The 12947-nt window shown below is 52.9% G+C and overlaps 5 protein-coding genes and 1 non-coding gene across 6 annotated transcripts; 2 read left to right on the top strand and 4 right to left on the bottom strand.

Annotated features, from left to right (window-relative positions):
- Positions 1 to 313: 313 nt before the first annotated feature.
- On the top strand, positions 314 to 4183 carry CC1G_10334 (transcription elongation factor SPT5; the record flags this gene model as incomplete). The annotated part of the gene is made up of 10 exons (XM_001837861.2): positions 314 to 535; positions 574 to 685; positions 739 to 983; positions 1033 to 2043; positions 2092 to 2189; positions 2240 to 2429; positions 2477 to 2865; positions 2918 to 3425; positions 3488 to 3662; positions 3714 to 4183. The coding sequence occupies 10 exons, from the start codon at positions 314 to 316 to the stop codon at positions 4118 to 4120; spliced, it is 3357 nt and encodes a 1118-aa protein (XP_001837913.2). The 3' UTR covers positions 4121 to 4183.
- A 441-nt stretch (positions 4184 to 4624) lies between these two features.
- CC1G_20219 lies at positions 4625 to 4720 on the bottom strand. The gene has a single exon. It is a non-coding gene; the product is annotated as a tRNA-Ser (tRNA).
- Positions 4721 to 5221: 501 nt separating this feature from the next.
- On the bottom strand, positions 5222 to 6658 carry CC1G_10335 (hypothetical protein; the record flags this gene model as incomplete). The annotated part of the gene is made up of 8 exons (XM_001837862.1): positions 5222 to 5403; positions 5465 to 5699; positions 5754 to 5762; positions 5816 to 5886; positions 6068 to 6126; positions 6195 to 6255; positions 6306 to 6393; positions 6455 to 6658. 8 exons carry the CDS (start codon positions 6656 to 6658, stop codon positions 5222 to 5224), a joined length of 909 nt encoding a protein of 302 aa, XP_001837914.1.
- A 637-nt stretch (positions 6659 to 7295) lies between these two features.
- Positions 7296 to 8128, bottom strand: CC1G_10336 (hypothetical protein; the record flags this gene model as incomplete). The annotated part of the gene is made up of 5 exons (XM_001837863.1): positions 7296 to 7413; positions 7470 to 7521; positions 7578 to 7788; positions 7854 to 8016; positions 8079 to 8128. The coding sequence occupies 5 exons, from the start codon at positions 8126 to 8128 to the stop codon at positions 7296 to 7298; spliced, it is 594 nt and encodes a 197-aa protein (XP_001837915.1).
- A 532-nt stretch (positions 8129 to 8660) lies between these two features.
- Positions 8661 to 9260, top strand: CC1G_10337 (hypothetical protein; the record flags this gene model as incomplete). Its single annotated transcript, XM_001837864.2, has 3 exons — positions 8661 to 8708; positions 8768 to 8802; positions 8879 to 9260. The coding sequence occupies 3 exons, from the start codon at positions 8661 to 8663 to the stop codon at positions 9258 to 9260; spliced, it is 465 nt and encodes a 154-aa protein (XP_001837916.2).
- Positions 9261 to 9359: 99 nt separating this feature from the next.
- CC1G_15579 (vacuolar protein-sorting protein BRO1) lies at positions 9360 to 12812 on the bottom strand (the record flags this gene model as incomplete). Its single annotated transcript, XM_002910990.1, has 5 exons — positions 9360 to 10465; positions 10519 to 10820; positions 10873 to 12015; positions 12064 to 12575; positions 12626 to 12812. 5 exons carry the CDS (start codon positions 12810 to 12812, stop codon positions 9490 to 9492), a joined length of 3120 nt encoding a protein of 1039 aa, XP_002911036.1. The 3' UTR covers positions 9360 to 9489.
- Positions 12813 to 12947: the final 135 nt, after the last annotated feature.

Raw genomic sequence — 12947 nt, forward strand, 5'->3', positions numbered from 1 at the left:
AGGGACGCTCGACATATCCACAGGTGTGAGATCGAGATAGAATCCAGAGGATGGCGTTCGAGTTAACGCATATCCGTACAGTAGCCGACACTTCCATAAGACTTCCAGGTATCGTGACTTGTCGAAACGCGAAACAGAGAGAGTCGGGGTTGAGGTGAGAGAGGCGAGCGCCTAAATAGGGGCGTGTTTGGAGGTGTTTCGCTGGCAAGTGGCGGTGCCCGTCACATGAAGGCCCCAAATGGGTGTCCGGAGTATGGTTAGGGTTATTGGTCTTTGCGCGTAAACCTCCAAGTCAACACTTTGACCTTCAACGATGTCCGACTACGACGACGATGACATGAACTTTGGCGGGGAACACGAAGAGCAGGAGGAGGAGCAGGTCTCCCGCAAGGGCAAAGAAAGGGTGCGAGATGATGAAGAAGAGGAAGAGGAGCAGCCGGAGGAGTACGACGAGGAAGAGGACGAAGAAGAGGATGACGACGAGGATGAAGAAGAGGAAGAGGAAGTAGGGAGAAAGGGCAAAAAACGACAAAAGGTGAGCCATATCCAGTTGGAATTACAGCGAATTTCCAGCTAAGGCCTGCCCAGCGACATAAGCGCAACCCACTCAGCCGCTTCCTCGATGTTGAAGCCGAAGTCAGTGACGAGGAAGAAGAAGAGGACGAGGACGACGAGGGAGCAGAAGGTATGGCTGATTGCCTTCAATCCGCGCCCGTTAACTGACATATATGTCGACAGCCTTCATTGACACGTTTGACGACGATGAGGTCAACGACGACCTTTCAAGGCGGCACCATGCTTTATTAGACAATAGGCGCCAATTCGACGAAGAGGATAAGAGTCCGGAGCAAATCGCGAAGGCTTTCCAGGACCGTTATCGAGGTCGACCTGCGCCGAGATACACTGGAGACCTGAATGAAGTACCTCAGCGGCTGCTGATGCCCTCAGTTCACGATGCCAGTTTATGGCAGGTTCGAGTCAAGGTGCGTGGTATGTCCGACTTGGCCAAAACTCGGACTGACCCTTCTAAAGGCCGGCAGAGAACGAGATATCATCTTCAGTTTGATGCGCAAGTCGATTGACATGGAATACACAGCACATCCCTTGAGCATCCTATCCGCATTCCAACGCGACTCACTACCTGGAATGATCTACGTCGAAGCACGCAGCGCAAAGATGGTGCAACAGGCTTGCAATGGTCTTGTCGGCGTTTACCTCAGTCGAGGCATTCATCTCGTCCCTATCGAAGAAATGGCCAGCTTGTTAACCATCAAGAAACAAGACCTGACAGTCCAACCTGGCACTTGGGTGCGAATTCGACGTGGAAAGTACCAAGGCGATCTGGCCCAAGTTATGGATATCACCGAGAACGGCGAAGATGTTGGTCTGCGATTCATCCCCCGTGTCGACCTCAGCCCCAGGGACGAGAATGCAGCGGTCGACGCGTCCAAGAAACGGAAGAAGTCGGCCGTCACTGGAGGCGCTACTCGCCCTCCTCAGAAGCTTTTCAACTACGAGGAGGTTGTCAAGGTCTGGGGAAGGAAGAATGTGCACAAACGAGGCAATACCTACATATTCCAAAACGATACCTACCGCGACGGCTTCATCGAGAAGGACTTCAAGCTAAGCGCGCTGATACTCGAGGATGTTAATCCGACGCTGGACGAGATCACCCAATTCATGCGACGTCCTGAGGGCGCTGACGCTGACAGCGTCGTTGATCTGTCCGTCATTGCAGAAGCTTCGAAGAAGGCCGCCATCGCAGTTCTCCAGCCTGGTGACCACGTCGAGGTGTTCGAGGGAGAGCAAGCTGGTGTGCATGGTATCGTTGACGAAATTCATAATGAAATCGTCACGTTGACCGTGGTGGGTGCCGACATCGAGGGCCAGAAGGTTGAGATTCCGGCGCGCAGTGTACGCAAGAGGTTCAAGCCTGGTGACCACGTCAAGGTCATGCAAGGCCAGAATGTGGACGAGACTGGTCTGGTGGTCTCTGTTGCGGACAACGTCGTCACCTTCTTGTCGGACATGTCCATGCAGGAGGTAAGCATTTGAAATGATTTGCCAGGGCATAACTAATCGGTGTCACAGGTTTCAGTCTTTTCGAAAGATCTTCGAGAGGCAGCTGAAGTTGGTGCCGGCACTAATACTGTTGGAAACTATGAATTACACGACTTGGTGCAGCTCGAGTACGTGTTCCGCCGGGTTCGATATTGTCCAGCGACTGACGGATCCCCAGCGCCCAGACGGTTGGTGTAATCTACAAGACGGAGCGAGACTCCTTCCGCGTCCTCGATCAAAATGGTCAAACTCGACTTGTGCAGCCGCACCAGATTTCCATGAGGCGAGACACTCGTCGAGCAATCGCGTCTGACCATCACGGCCACGAATTGCGCGTGAATGACAACGTGAAAGAAGTCGATGGAGAGGTGCGTTATCTGTGGTTGCGAGTGTCATTTGTGCTAAATCAGAGCAGCAACGCAAAGGTCGCGTCTTGCACACCCACCAATCCTTCTTCGCTTTCCTTCACAACCGAGATATCTCTGAGAACGGCGGTGTATTTGTTACTCGCGCTCGTTCCCTTGTTTCCCTGGCCCCGAAGGGTAACAGCATGCTCAAGAACAACCTCGACCTTTCCAAGATGAATCCCAATATTGCTCAGCCCATTGGTGGAATGGTGGGATCTGGCGCCATGGGCCGTGGCCCACGGGACCGCCATATTGGTCTCACCGTCATGGTCGTCAAAGGACCTCACAAGGGTTACGCTGGCACGATCAAGGATACTAACGGGAATATTGCGCGTGTAGAGCTGCGTACCGGAAATAAAGTCATCACCGTCGACAAGGACAAGCTCAGGAAGATGGGGTCAGTCTTCATTTTGTATCTCTTACTTCTGACTAATAAGATCACCTCCTAGTCCTGACAAGAAGCTCTATCAACTCAATGACCATGCCCCGGCTGGAGCGAACAACAGCAGTTGGGGCGCACCTCCTGCCTGGACAGGCTCTGGGGCCGCGGCAAGTGGCGGCCGTACACCATTCGGTGGATCGTCCAAAACACCAAATCCCTATGCTGTTGGTGACGGCCGAACACCTGCATGGTCTGCTTCGTCACGGACGCCAAACCCGTACGCAGAAGGCCACAAGACTCCCGCTTGGAATGCGTCTTCGAGAACTCCCAATCCATACGCAGACGGAGGACGAACGCCTGCATGGAATGTCAGTTCACGGACGCCGAACCCCTATGCGACAGGTGCGAATGCAGGCAGTGCAACCCCTGGACGACCATCCTTTGGAGGCGCTACTCCAGGGAGGCCAGCGTTTGGCGGAGCAACCCCCGCAAGGCCGAGTTGGGGAGATTCCAGTTGGGGTAGCGGCAATGACGGTTTCTCCTCGCCCCGTCCAGCCCATTCTTGGAGTGACTGGGTACGTGTTCACTGGGCTTGACCTTCGTCCCAAATTGGCTAACCATGTCATTCAAATGCTAGAGCGCACCAACGCCTGCAGCAGCCCCTACCCCGGGTCTCCACACCGCACAAACCCCAGCATTTGGGGCACCAACACCTGCAGCTGCTACCCCTGCTGGTGTTTTCAATTCCGCTGCTTCCTCAGCAACTCCTGCTGCCTCTGGAGGTTACGCGCTGAATGATCACAACCCTGATAGTGCGTTGACAATGCTCACTCCAGCGACTCTTGCTGATTCCCCCTCTTCAGCATTGGACTCGGAGTGGCTCTTCGATCCAGCGGTTGTTCCCCACCATGCCCGCATTAAAATCCAGCTCACGGGTACCCAATCGGCGCAATACCTGGGAGGAGAGTACGAAGGACGACGAGGTCGCGTTATCGCAGGTACCAAAGCCCCATCAGGCTACGAACAAACAGCCACAGTGCTCTTCGAGTCTGGTGAACAGCGTAGTGTGGTGGCTCGTTTCATCTCTCCCGTTCCTCCTAGCCAAAATGACGAGGAAGTGTTGATCGCTGGTGGTAGGCACAAGGGACAGTTGATGATCGTGAGGGAGGATCCTCATGACGAGACTGTTACTGTTTCGTCGAGGAGTAACCCTGCTGCTGTTGTTGCTGTACCGAAGGAGCTGCTTATTGCCTTGTACGATGAGAATTAGATTTCCCGCTTTCACTTATCGTGATGTTATTAGTGTAGTTTGTTGTAATATCATTTGTCCTTCGAGTATTTCTTCAATCGTTGCTTCGCGTTATCTGAGACCTTGCAGGCGGGTTCACGCGAGCTGCCAGACCAATTCTTGCTATTCTCCTCGCTTCTACCGTCACGATGTTGAGGTATTCTTCCGCATAGTCTTCTGAGCTTCCGTTTGTTTCAACCTCAAGCAGAAGCGGAAAGCATGGAGCCCCAGCTGACTTGGAGCAATGCCGATTGCAAGCAAAGGTGGAATGAGATGGGAGGCGATTCCCCTTTTGAATAAGGGGAATGGGCGGCCAATACGACTTGGACTTTGCATGGAATAGGCACGTTACAAAGCTAGGATAGTAGGACTAAGGCCAGCCTGCCACTCAAGTTCGAGGAGAGTGAAAATTTTCATATGTCCAAGGAAGCCTTACCTTCTCCTCGTACCTCTCCTTGATTGCAGACGCATAAAAAAAAGATAATTCGACACCGACAGGATTCGAACCTGTGCTCACAAAGTGAAACAGATGGATAGAAGTGGAATTCTAATCTGTCGCCGTAACCACTTGGCTACGGTGTCTGTTGAAAGGCGCCCGAGAACTGACATCGCCACCGCCAAAACCACTGCTGGACCACTTGGACTCACTGGTCCTGGCGGAAGCTGGCAGCTAGGCGCCGCTCAGTAGAAGCCCAAAGGGTGGGTGTTGCTCGCTTGGCTCACATAAGCCACTGCAATATAGATACGGCGGCGCAAGAGTCCCCATAATACGCAAGGGGGCCGACGATCTCAACTTAACCTTCGGAGAATTGCGAGCTCTCGAGGTTTGAGCGATGAATTTCAGTCGACGATTCACACATGGACTGGGCACTACTAAGGTAAACTATGGAGCCATGGCTGTACGTGTGTGGACATGGGGATATGTATGTAGGCAAGATTAAATAAAGGTAGGTAGATGATCGGAGGAGACGGGCCCTCGGCACCGTCATGCCATTGATGGATGGACGGGCGCCTCCCTTGCAGAGCATCAGGTACTCTAACTTGGAGTCTAACGCAACTGAGGTCGGCTCTTGACCAATCAAGCTACCAGCCCCGCCTTTCAAAGTCCTCCAATAGATCCTTCATAGTATCTTCCTTGGATCTATAGGTGATTCCCAGTATCCGGGTAGCCTTCGAGGCGTCCATTTGGAACTTGTACACCCTTTCTATTTCAGGCATTCCTTTGGGAAGCTCCCGCTTCGATTTGAATTTGTTGGCAACGTCGACTAAAGGTCAACAGGCGCTCATAAGTCCCTAGGCCACGATTCGGACCATGCTAAAACTCACCCCAATCTTGCCAAACGAACGAGCCTTCCGAAAGGATGATCCTTTCTCCTCCAGCGGCCTCCTTCTGCAGTGCCAGGACGTGACCTTGGGCGACATCACGAACGTCCACCCATGACGCCGCGAAAGACAGACCCTCCTTGGTTTTGGGTGTGTCTGTTGAGATGACATTCACCCAAAAGTGCACCATGGACGAGTTGAGCGTCATGGGTGAAGCGCCGATTTCGTGGATCGGGGGCTGAAACAACGTTAGAGCGACACATTGCTCGGTAGTGTTTCGGTCACAACTTACTCCAAACACCTAAATCATGGACGCTTAACGAACGTATTTGATTGCAAAAGTAAACCACATACAAAAACTGGGTTCAGGACAGTGAGGTCCCATTTAATGACATTCTTATGGTCGTTGTAGAACTTCCAGGCCGCTGTAGAAAGCTCGGATCAGGGACGTTATCAAGGCCACAAGGTTGAGCAACGCGCCTCTTTCCGCGAGCACTTTCGAAGCTCGATACTTCTCATATACGGGAACGTCGTTCCCCTTCTCCTCTATGTCCCTGACTGAACCGTCGTTCCAGTCATCTTCCGTGAACGTCCTGGGCTCCGTACTTGTGGTATCGATTATGGCACCGGCGCCGGAAGTGATGACGATGCGTTTGAGGCCAGAGCTGAATGTTTCAGGTCAGGATATCATGGTCAGGCTATTTTCCCTAGAGTACGGAATAGTATCACGCACCCGTGTTTGAGGGCGGTATTCAAGAGGTTTAGAGTCCCATCGACCGCCGGGTTAACAATTTCTGGGAGAAGAGTGGAGTGAAAAGTCAACACATTGAAGATAGGGGCATACCGTATAGGTCATCGGTATTCGCCGGACCAGGTGAAGCTATATGCTGTATCGCATCCATTCCTTTAATTAATTCGTCGAATGCGCCCTCCTAATTCCGTGCCAGTGGCCATCAATCGCCCTTCTAACAAAGTGCAACCGGTCCAGCGTACCTTGGTAAAGTCTGGAACAACGACCACCTCCAGCTTCTCCCCATAAGACTTGAAGATATCCTTCAGATGGCTAGCCTTACTGGCAGCCCGCACTGTGCCTCTGACGGAGTAGCCTTCTTCGAGGAGTCGGCGGACTACCCAAATGGCAATGAAACCATTCGCGCCTGTTACGAGGACTTTGCTACCTGGCGAGACTGTGGGCATGGGTGAGAGAGTACAGAGGTCAAGTTGAAGACATCCGTACGCTTACCACTCGATATCAAGAAGAGGTACCATGTACTTCTCTTATCTTCTAGTCCCTTCTGCGATGGACGGACTTTGATCTCAAAGGAGATGGGAATTGCTCTACTACTTGAAAATGGTTTCTCCGCTCCAATCTTTCGTCTTTGTTTGATCCCGGACCCAATGGCAGAGTATCCTCCTCGTGAGCCGCCCAACAACCCATATGGCAATATAATGGCCGTTGGCGCTTGTTACGAGGACTGCGCTGCCTGGGGGGACTGTGGACATGGTCACGAAGCCGCGACTGGGACGGGGTGAAAGGTCGAAAGACAACGTCGATCTGTGCCTGCGAGGACGGTTACCGCTCGATAATTTTAAGTCATCTCGTGGGACACTCGGAGCCAGGGTCTTGGTATGGATTCTTGTCCTTCAAGAGTATAGGAATTCGGTTTGTAACGCGATGGGCGCTTACACTGGTAGCCATCCATATAGGCGATTCACGGTAATTAGCAAGGTCTCGTCCACGAGTCAATGGTCAGTTATACTCGGTCATTCATTGGCCCTCCGATACTCGTACAATTTCGTACCATGAAGGACATGTAGGTTCCAGATGGAGGGTCTAGAAGGGAGTCCCTGTTGGGAACACCATTGGAGACCGAACTTCCTCTCGCTTCTCCTTCCCACACAGCAATTCGACAAGTGTCAAAGCGAAGGGGAAGGCAGTACCCGGTCCGCGGCTGAAGTCTATGAGTAACCGCTGCGTATACAGGATACCACCGGTACCGTCACATACCTTGTAACGAGGGTTCCAGATACCACGACAGGGTCTTCAGAGTACTCGAAATCTAACGATTCGTAAGTTCCTGCGTAGTCGAACATCCGAGGGAGAGAGGATACTCACCAGCTTCCAGGTCGCCTCTGACGCTTGGATGGGAGGTGATAGGTTGCTTCGGGAGCTTGGCCGTCCGAGCAGCAAGGCTTCCAGCACAGATCATGCCGACGTACTTCTTCTTATCCAAGTACGCCTGGATGAGCTTTTGCACCGTGGCGTTGGCTGACATGGTGGCTGCTCCAACTGCGCCTCCTGGTATCACGAGGAGATCGTGCTTATCCTACGGACATAGTGTAAGAAATAGTCGAAGGCGAAGTGATTATATGGGAGCAACAGCAGACGTACAGGACCGCATTCAGTGGGGTCGAGATAGGAATCTGGCAGGATCCTGACTCCACGCGAGCACTTGGCCGCAGGTGGACTAACGCTTGCACCCGGAGATTGTGCAGGGACAAAGGCTGATACAACCTGGACACCAGCTCGAACGAGGGTATCGTATGTAATGGTACTAACAGAATCGTAGAGGTTGAGTTTCTTTAGTCGCTGAATCGAAAGAGCTGGTATACTCACAATTCCATTTCCTCGGTCCCATCTGCGAGAAGAACTACAGCTGAAGGCATTTTGAAAACAGAATAGAGAAGACGATTGGACGTTGGTGGAGGGGTGAGTTGCAAGCTAATTGCAGAACACTGAGGAGCCTCCCAGAAGACTGATGTCATATCACCCCTAATCTCATCAATGTGGCTATGCCCTTTTACCCCGCCGCCTGAGCAAAATACAAATACCCACGACTGCGGTTTCCAAAATCCCAATGGCTATTGTCCCCTTCGGGGTGACATACGAAAAAATTGGAACGATACAGAGAAGATTAGCATGGCCCCTGCACAAGGATGACACGCTTTCCCGGAGTGGTAGACCTACGGGTCTCAATATTTATTTTGTTTCTTTCTTGCACTTTTTGTTTCAATCGTCCGTAGCTCTCCGGATTCAAGCCACAACTAGGCCCTCGAGGTCAAAGAGTTGTCAGAATTCTGCCCGTTCTCATGGCGCTAAGTAAAACCCTAACCTAACTCCGAACGCGCCGGCAACGGAGTGCGTGTCTGCAGCTTCACTTCCACCACAACTTTCATTAGGCAGGGAGTCAGGGGCAGAATGTCCTACTTCTTAGGGCCTATCTCAGGCGCCTTGGTGGCAGGAGGGGTAAGTAAATCTTCGGGAATCGCCCCAATAACCGCGCTAATCAACTCCTGAAAGCACAGGTGTACTACGGGTTCTCTAGCCTGATAACGAAGAGGTAATTATTTCTGTAATTCCATCCCTTTCTTAACTCTAACCAAATCCTGCGTTCAATAATATATAGAACGGAGCAGCACCAGCGAGAGTACGTCTAGATACCAACAATCCAAGAGACCACAAACTAAACCCAAATCCTCACTCCCTCCTACTCGTCCCTACGCACCCTCGTACCTCATAACCGCACATCCGAACGACTACACAACCAGCCTTCGCTACCTCTCCAATCGTCTATTGGACACACCCGCCTACATCCCAGCACCCCCACCCGCCGCTGCTCGCGTACACCACAACGAATTCACCGAAACCCTCAAATCTCGGTGGAACCAGGAAATCGCCTACATCGCTGCTGGGTTCAGAGGATGGGGAAGGGACTTGACGCGGTGGGGGAACGGGCTGTTGGAGAAACTACCGACGCCTAGCCCAGCGCCGAAGGAGAGGAAGGACGAGGGTTCGTAAAGAGGGTTGACGAAGGGGATGCAGGGGGGATCTTTTCAGTTCTAACGGACGCGTTTCCGACGTTTGAAGAGGACAGTATCGAACCCAGTACACAAATGACAAACGAAACGTAAAATTCATCGCAACAAGTCCTACATCTACCAATTATACAAACACAACATACATGTAGCGGTCCAGCTGCCAATCTCAAGCGCTAACTCGCACTCGCACCTCCACCACGATATGTAGCTCACTGCTGCTGGTACCCGCCGCCATACTGACCATACGAATGGTATTGCTGCTGCTGTTGCGGCGGTGGGGGAGGAGGCGCACCATATCCATATTGTTGCTGCTGCTGAGGCTGCTGCTGCGGTTGATACCCATACCCTCCCGGAGGCGGTGGCGGAGGAGGCGGGAATCCTCCTGCATTACCAGCACCACCATACTGATACTGCTGTTGCTGCGGCGGAGGAGGTGGCGGAAGTTGGCCCTGACCTTGACCCTGCTGGTACTGATAATGCTGCTGGTGCTGCTGGTGAGGTGGAGGAGGTGGAGGCGGAAGTTGACCATATCCATGGGTCTGAACACCGGGCTGTTGTTGCTGTTGCTGCTGCGGGGTATTTGTGTTCGGGTTAGAGGAGAATGAAGATCCAAACAATGACAGGCTAGCGTAAGGATCAACGGATGGTCCTGAGGGTGACATCGATGACTGTGTAGTAGGTCGAGGAGGTGGAGGTGGTAGATGTGAAGGCGGGCCCGGAGGAGGAGCTGAAGCTGGTCCAGGAGTATAGTGTCCTGGTGGAGGAGGTGGAGGCGCTTGTCCAGGATATTGATGGTGCTGGTATTGTGAGGGAGGGTAGTGCGACGGCGGTTGAGGAGGAGGAGGCGACGGCTGGGGAGCTCCGTACGAGCCAGACCATCGCTGTTGTTGCGGTTGCTGAGGTGGCGGTGGCGGCGACTGTGGTGGGGGAGACGATAGACTCAGAGCCGCCAGCGTCGAATCGAGACTGCTGCTCGGAGGGCGTGGCGGAGGGGCAGGTGGCTTCGCCGGAAGAACGGGGGGAGGGGCTGACTGCGTCGTGCTCGTTCCTGAAAGTTTCTTCTCGAGTTCAATCTTCGATACGAGATCCTCTCTCTCAGCCTTTCGTTCATTCAAGAAAGAGTGGGCGTGGTCTTTCAAAGATTTAGTTAAATCGGTGAGTTCAGAATAGAACTGCAGTCCCTTGCTATAAAAGGATAGTGTTAGTTCGACCCAAGGGCTGAAAGACATGCAACGTACGTGAGCCCATCGCGAACCTCCATATAGACGTCCCTCGCCCTTGAGAATCGACGAACAGTATCATTCTTCTTCTTTTCCCGCTCTTCCCACTTGCGAGCACCAGGCCCACGGCCAGCTAGGTCTTTCAGCCCCTTCCACAACGCAGTCAGCTCTTGGATCGCAACGTCTTGATGATGGACAGTTGCCGCTAGGCGTTGTTGATATGGCCTGAATTTCTCCAGCTCTGCAGCAAACAATGTCGGTTCGATCCCAGTGTTGCGCTTGTTCAAGAGAAGGAGATGAGATACGTCGTCTGCTTGAACCTGTCGAGAAGCGTTAGGTCGACCTCACCAAAGGAAATAAACAACGACCCACCTTGTCCTTGAGATCCTTGAGGACCTCGTTCCTCTCGCGCGAGATCATGTTAACCCTCTTCAGTCTATCCTCGATCTCATCCACATATCCCCTGATCTTAGCGCGCTCCTTCGCTTCATCCACCTCGCTGCTTACGTCCAAATCCAACAGGCTCGCATCCTGACTGCCCTGATCCCTAAAGACCTGCTCCAACTGCGGACTCCGCAACAACGCGATATCGCTCTTGATCGAGTTCCACATGTTGACGACTTGGGAGTCTGACGCTGAAGCAGCCTCCAATGCTCCAAAGTGCGATTTAAGGTCAGCACGGATAGACTTGGTAAGACCCGCACTGGGACCCTGCGTCCAGAGATGATCGTACTTGACGCGAAGCACCTCGCATTCCTTGGATTCAATCTCGAGATCACGCGAAACGCCTTCCAGATCTTGTTGGACGCTGGCTTTGAGTTTGTTGAGTTGCGCCATAAGCGACTCGACGCTTTCGCGATCCTCGATGACGGTGATATCTTCTTTCCAGCGCCGGACTTCCGTAGGAATCTCCTCATCTCCACCGACCTCTCCTTCAGCCATAGCCTTAAATCTCGCGAGCCCCTGTCTGACGCCCAGGCCATCGATGGCGCTGCGGCCTTCAGCTTCTGCTGCATCAGCTTTCTCAACTTCCCCGCGCACTAGTTTGGCCTTTTCCTCCGAATAGACACTGGCGCTCTCGTGAACGCTGAGCGGGATGAGCCTGAGGAAGATATCCTGCCCAATGGTCTTCTGGACTTCTGGAGTACCGTAGACTTCGTGTATGTGGATCGGCTGGGCAACAACGAGTTTATCTATGGGTGGCAAAGCCTCCGGAGCAGGAAGGACTGCATTGTAGATCAAGTCGTTCTCCCGTTGTGCCTCTGCTTTGCGTTCTGAGCAGATGACAAGGTGGGCTTTAGTGCGGTCCACGAGGGTTGTTCCTGCGTCGGGAGGAAGAGTGGGGGACATGGTGGATGAAAAAGCGGCAGAGAAGACGGTGGCCTGTCGGTTGGCTTCCTTGGCGAGTGTTTCTGCCTGGGTGAAGCGCACCAGGGCTTCCCCGTGCTTTCCTGCTGCGTCGTCCGCTAAGCCGCGATAGTACTGCGCCAATGATGTGAAGTACTTGGACTTGGTCTACAAGATGTCAGTGTCATCTCGGCGGAAGCAAGTCATGTCGCTCACCTGGATCAATGTAACCCAGTTGCGGTCAAAGATGCCCTTGCCCATAAACTCCTTCACGTCCTCGCACAGTGTTGTGTACATGCTCGCCGTCTGACTCGCCACCTTGCTCACCAACTGATTCCCCTTCTTCTCGTCTGTACACTTCTCGAAGAATACCTCCGTCGCCTGTGCTAGGATCACGTTCACCAAGAACTTGACCACATCCCTACTCAGGTCCGTCGAGGGGGCGTGCAAGAAGTTCTCGTTAATATAGTTCAGCATCCCCGCGCAGGTCCTAAAGTAATAGAATGCGCGTTTGAGGCCTTCGGGGTCTGATCTGGATTGAGAGGCAGCGATAGAGGAATGTGTAGCAGCGATTTGGAATAGGATAGAGGCCTTCTCGAATGCGATAGAAGTTTGGGTTGTTAGTTTCTGGGTGAAAGCGTCCCTCCATGGAAATGTGACTTTGATCTCTGAGAATCGTAGTTCGAGCAACTCGAGTTGGCCAAAGTACTTGTAGAGAAGATCCCGGGCTGTTCTCCAGTTAGATTGCTGTTGACGATGATAACCGAGGCTTTCGAACCTGTAGTATCGCTTCCAGCACCGCGCACGGCGTCCTGGCGACACCGCTGAAGAGCAGCACATTCCTGCGCGTAGTTGTCGGGACTCTCGCCATAAGACTGGGCAATGAGATGCCGAATTGGGGTCGTCCAGTCGACCTCATCGGTGACCTTCTTGGGTATCGAGATCATAGGCGATTGGTGCGCCATTGTGGTCGTCGTCGTTGTCGTTAACCGTCAATTCCAAGAATGCCGCCGTAGATACTTATTCGTGTTGACTGCGCAGTGCGGATGACTGATTGCGCGGTCACCCTAGTTCGTCGTCATCGACAGGGGTTTCGAGCC

The sequence above is a fragment of the Coprinopsis cinerea genome (assembly GCF_000182895.1).
Source record: "Coprinopsis cinerea okayama7#130 chromosome 6 map unlocalized cont3.6, whole genome shotgun sequence".
Classification (NCBI taxonomy): Eukaryota; Fungi; Basidiomycota; class Agaricomycetes; order Agaricales; family Psathyrellaceae; genus Coprinopsis; species Coprinopsis cinerea.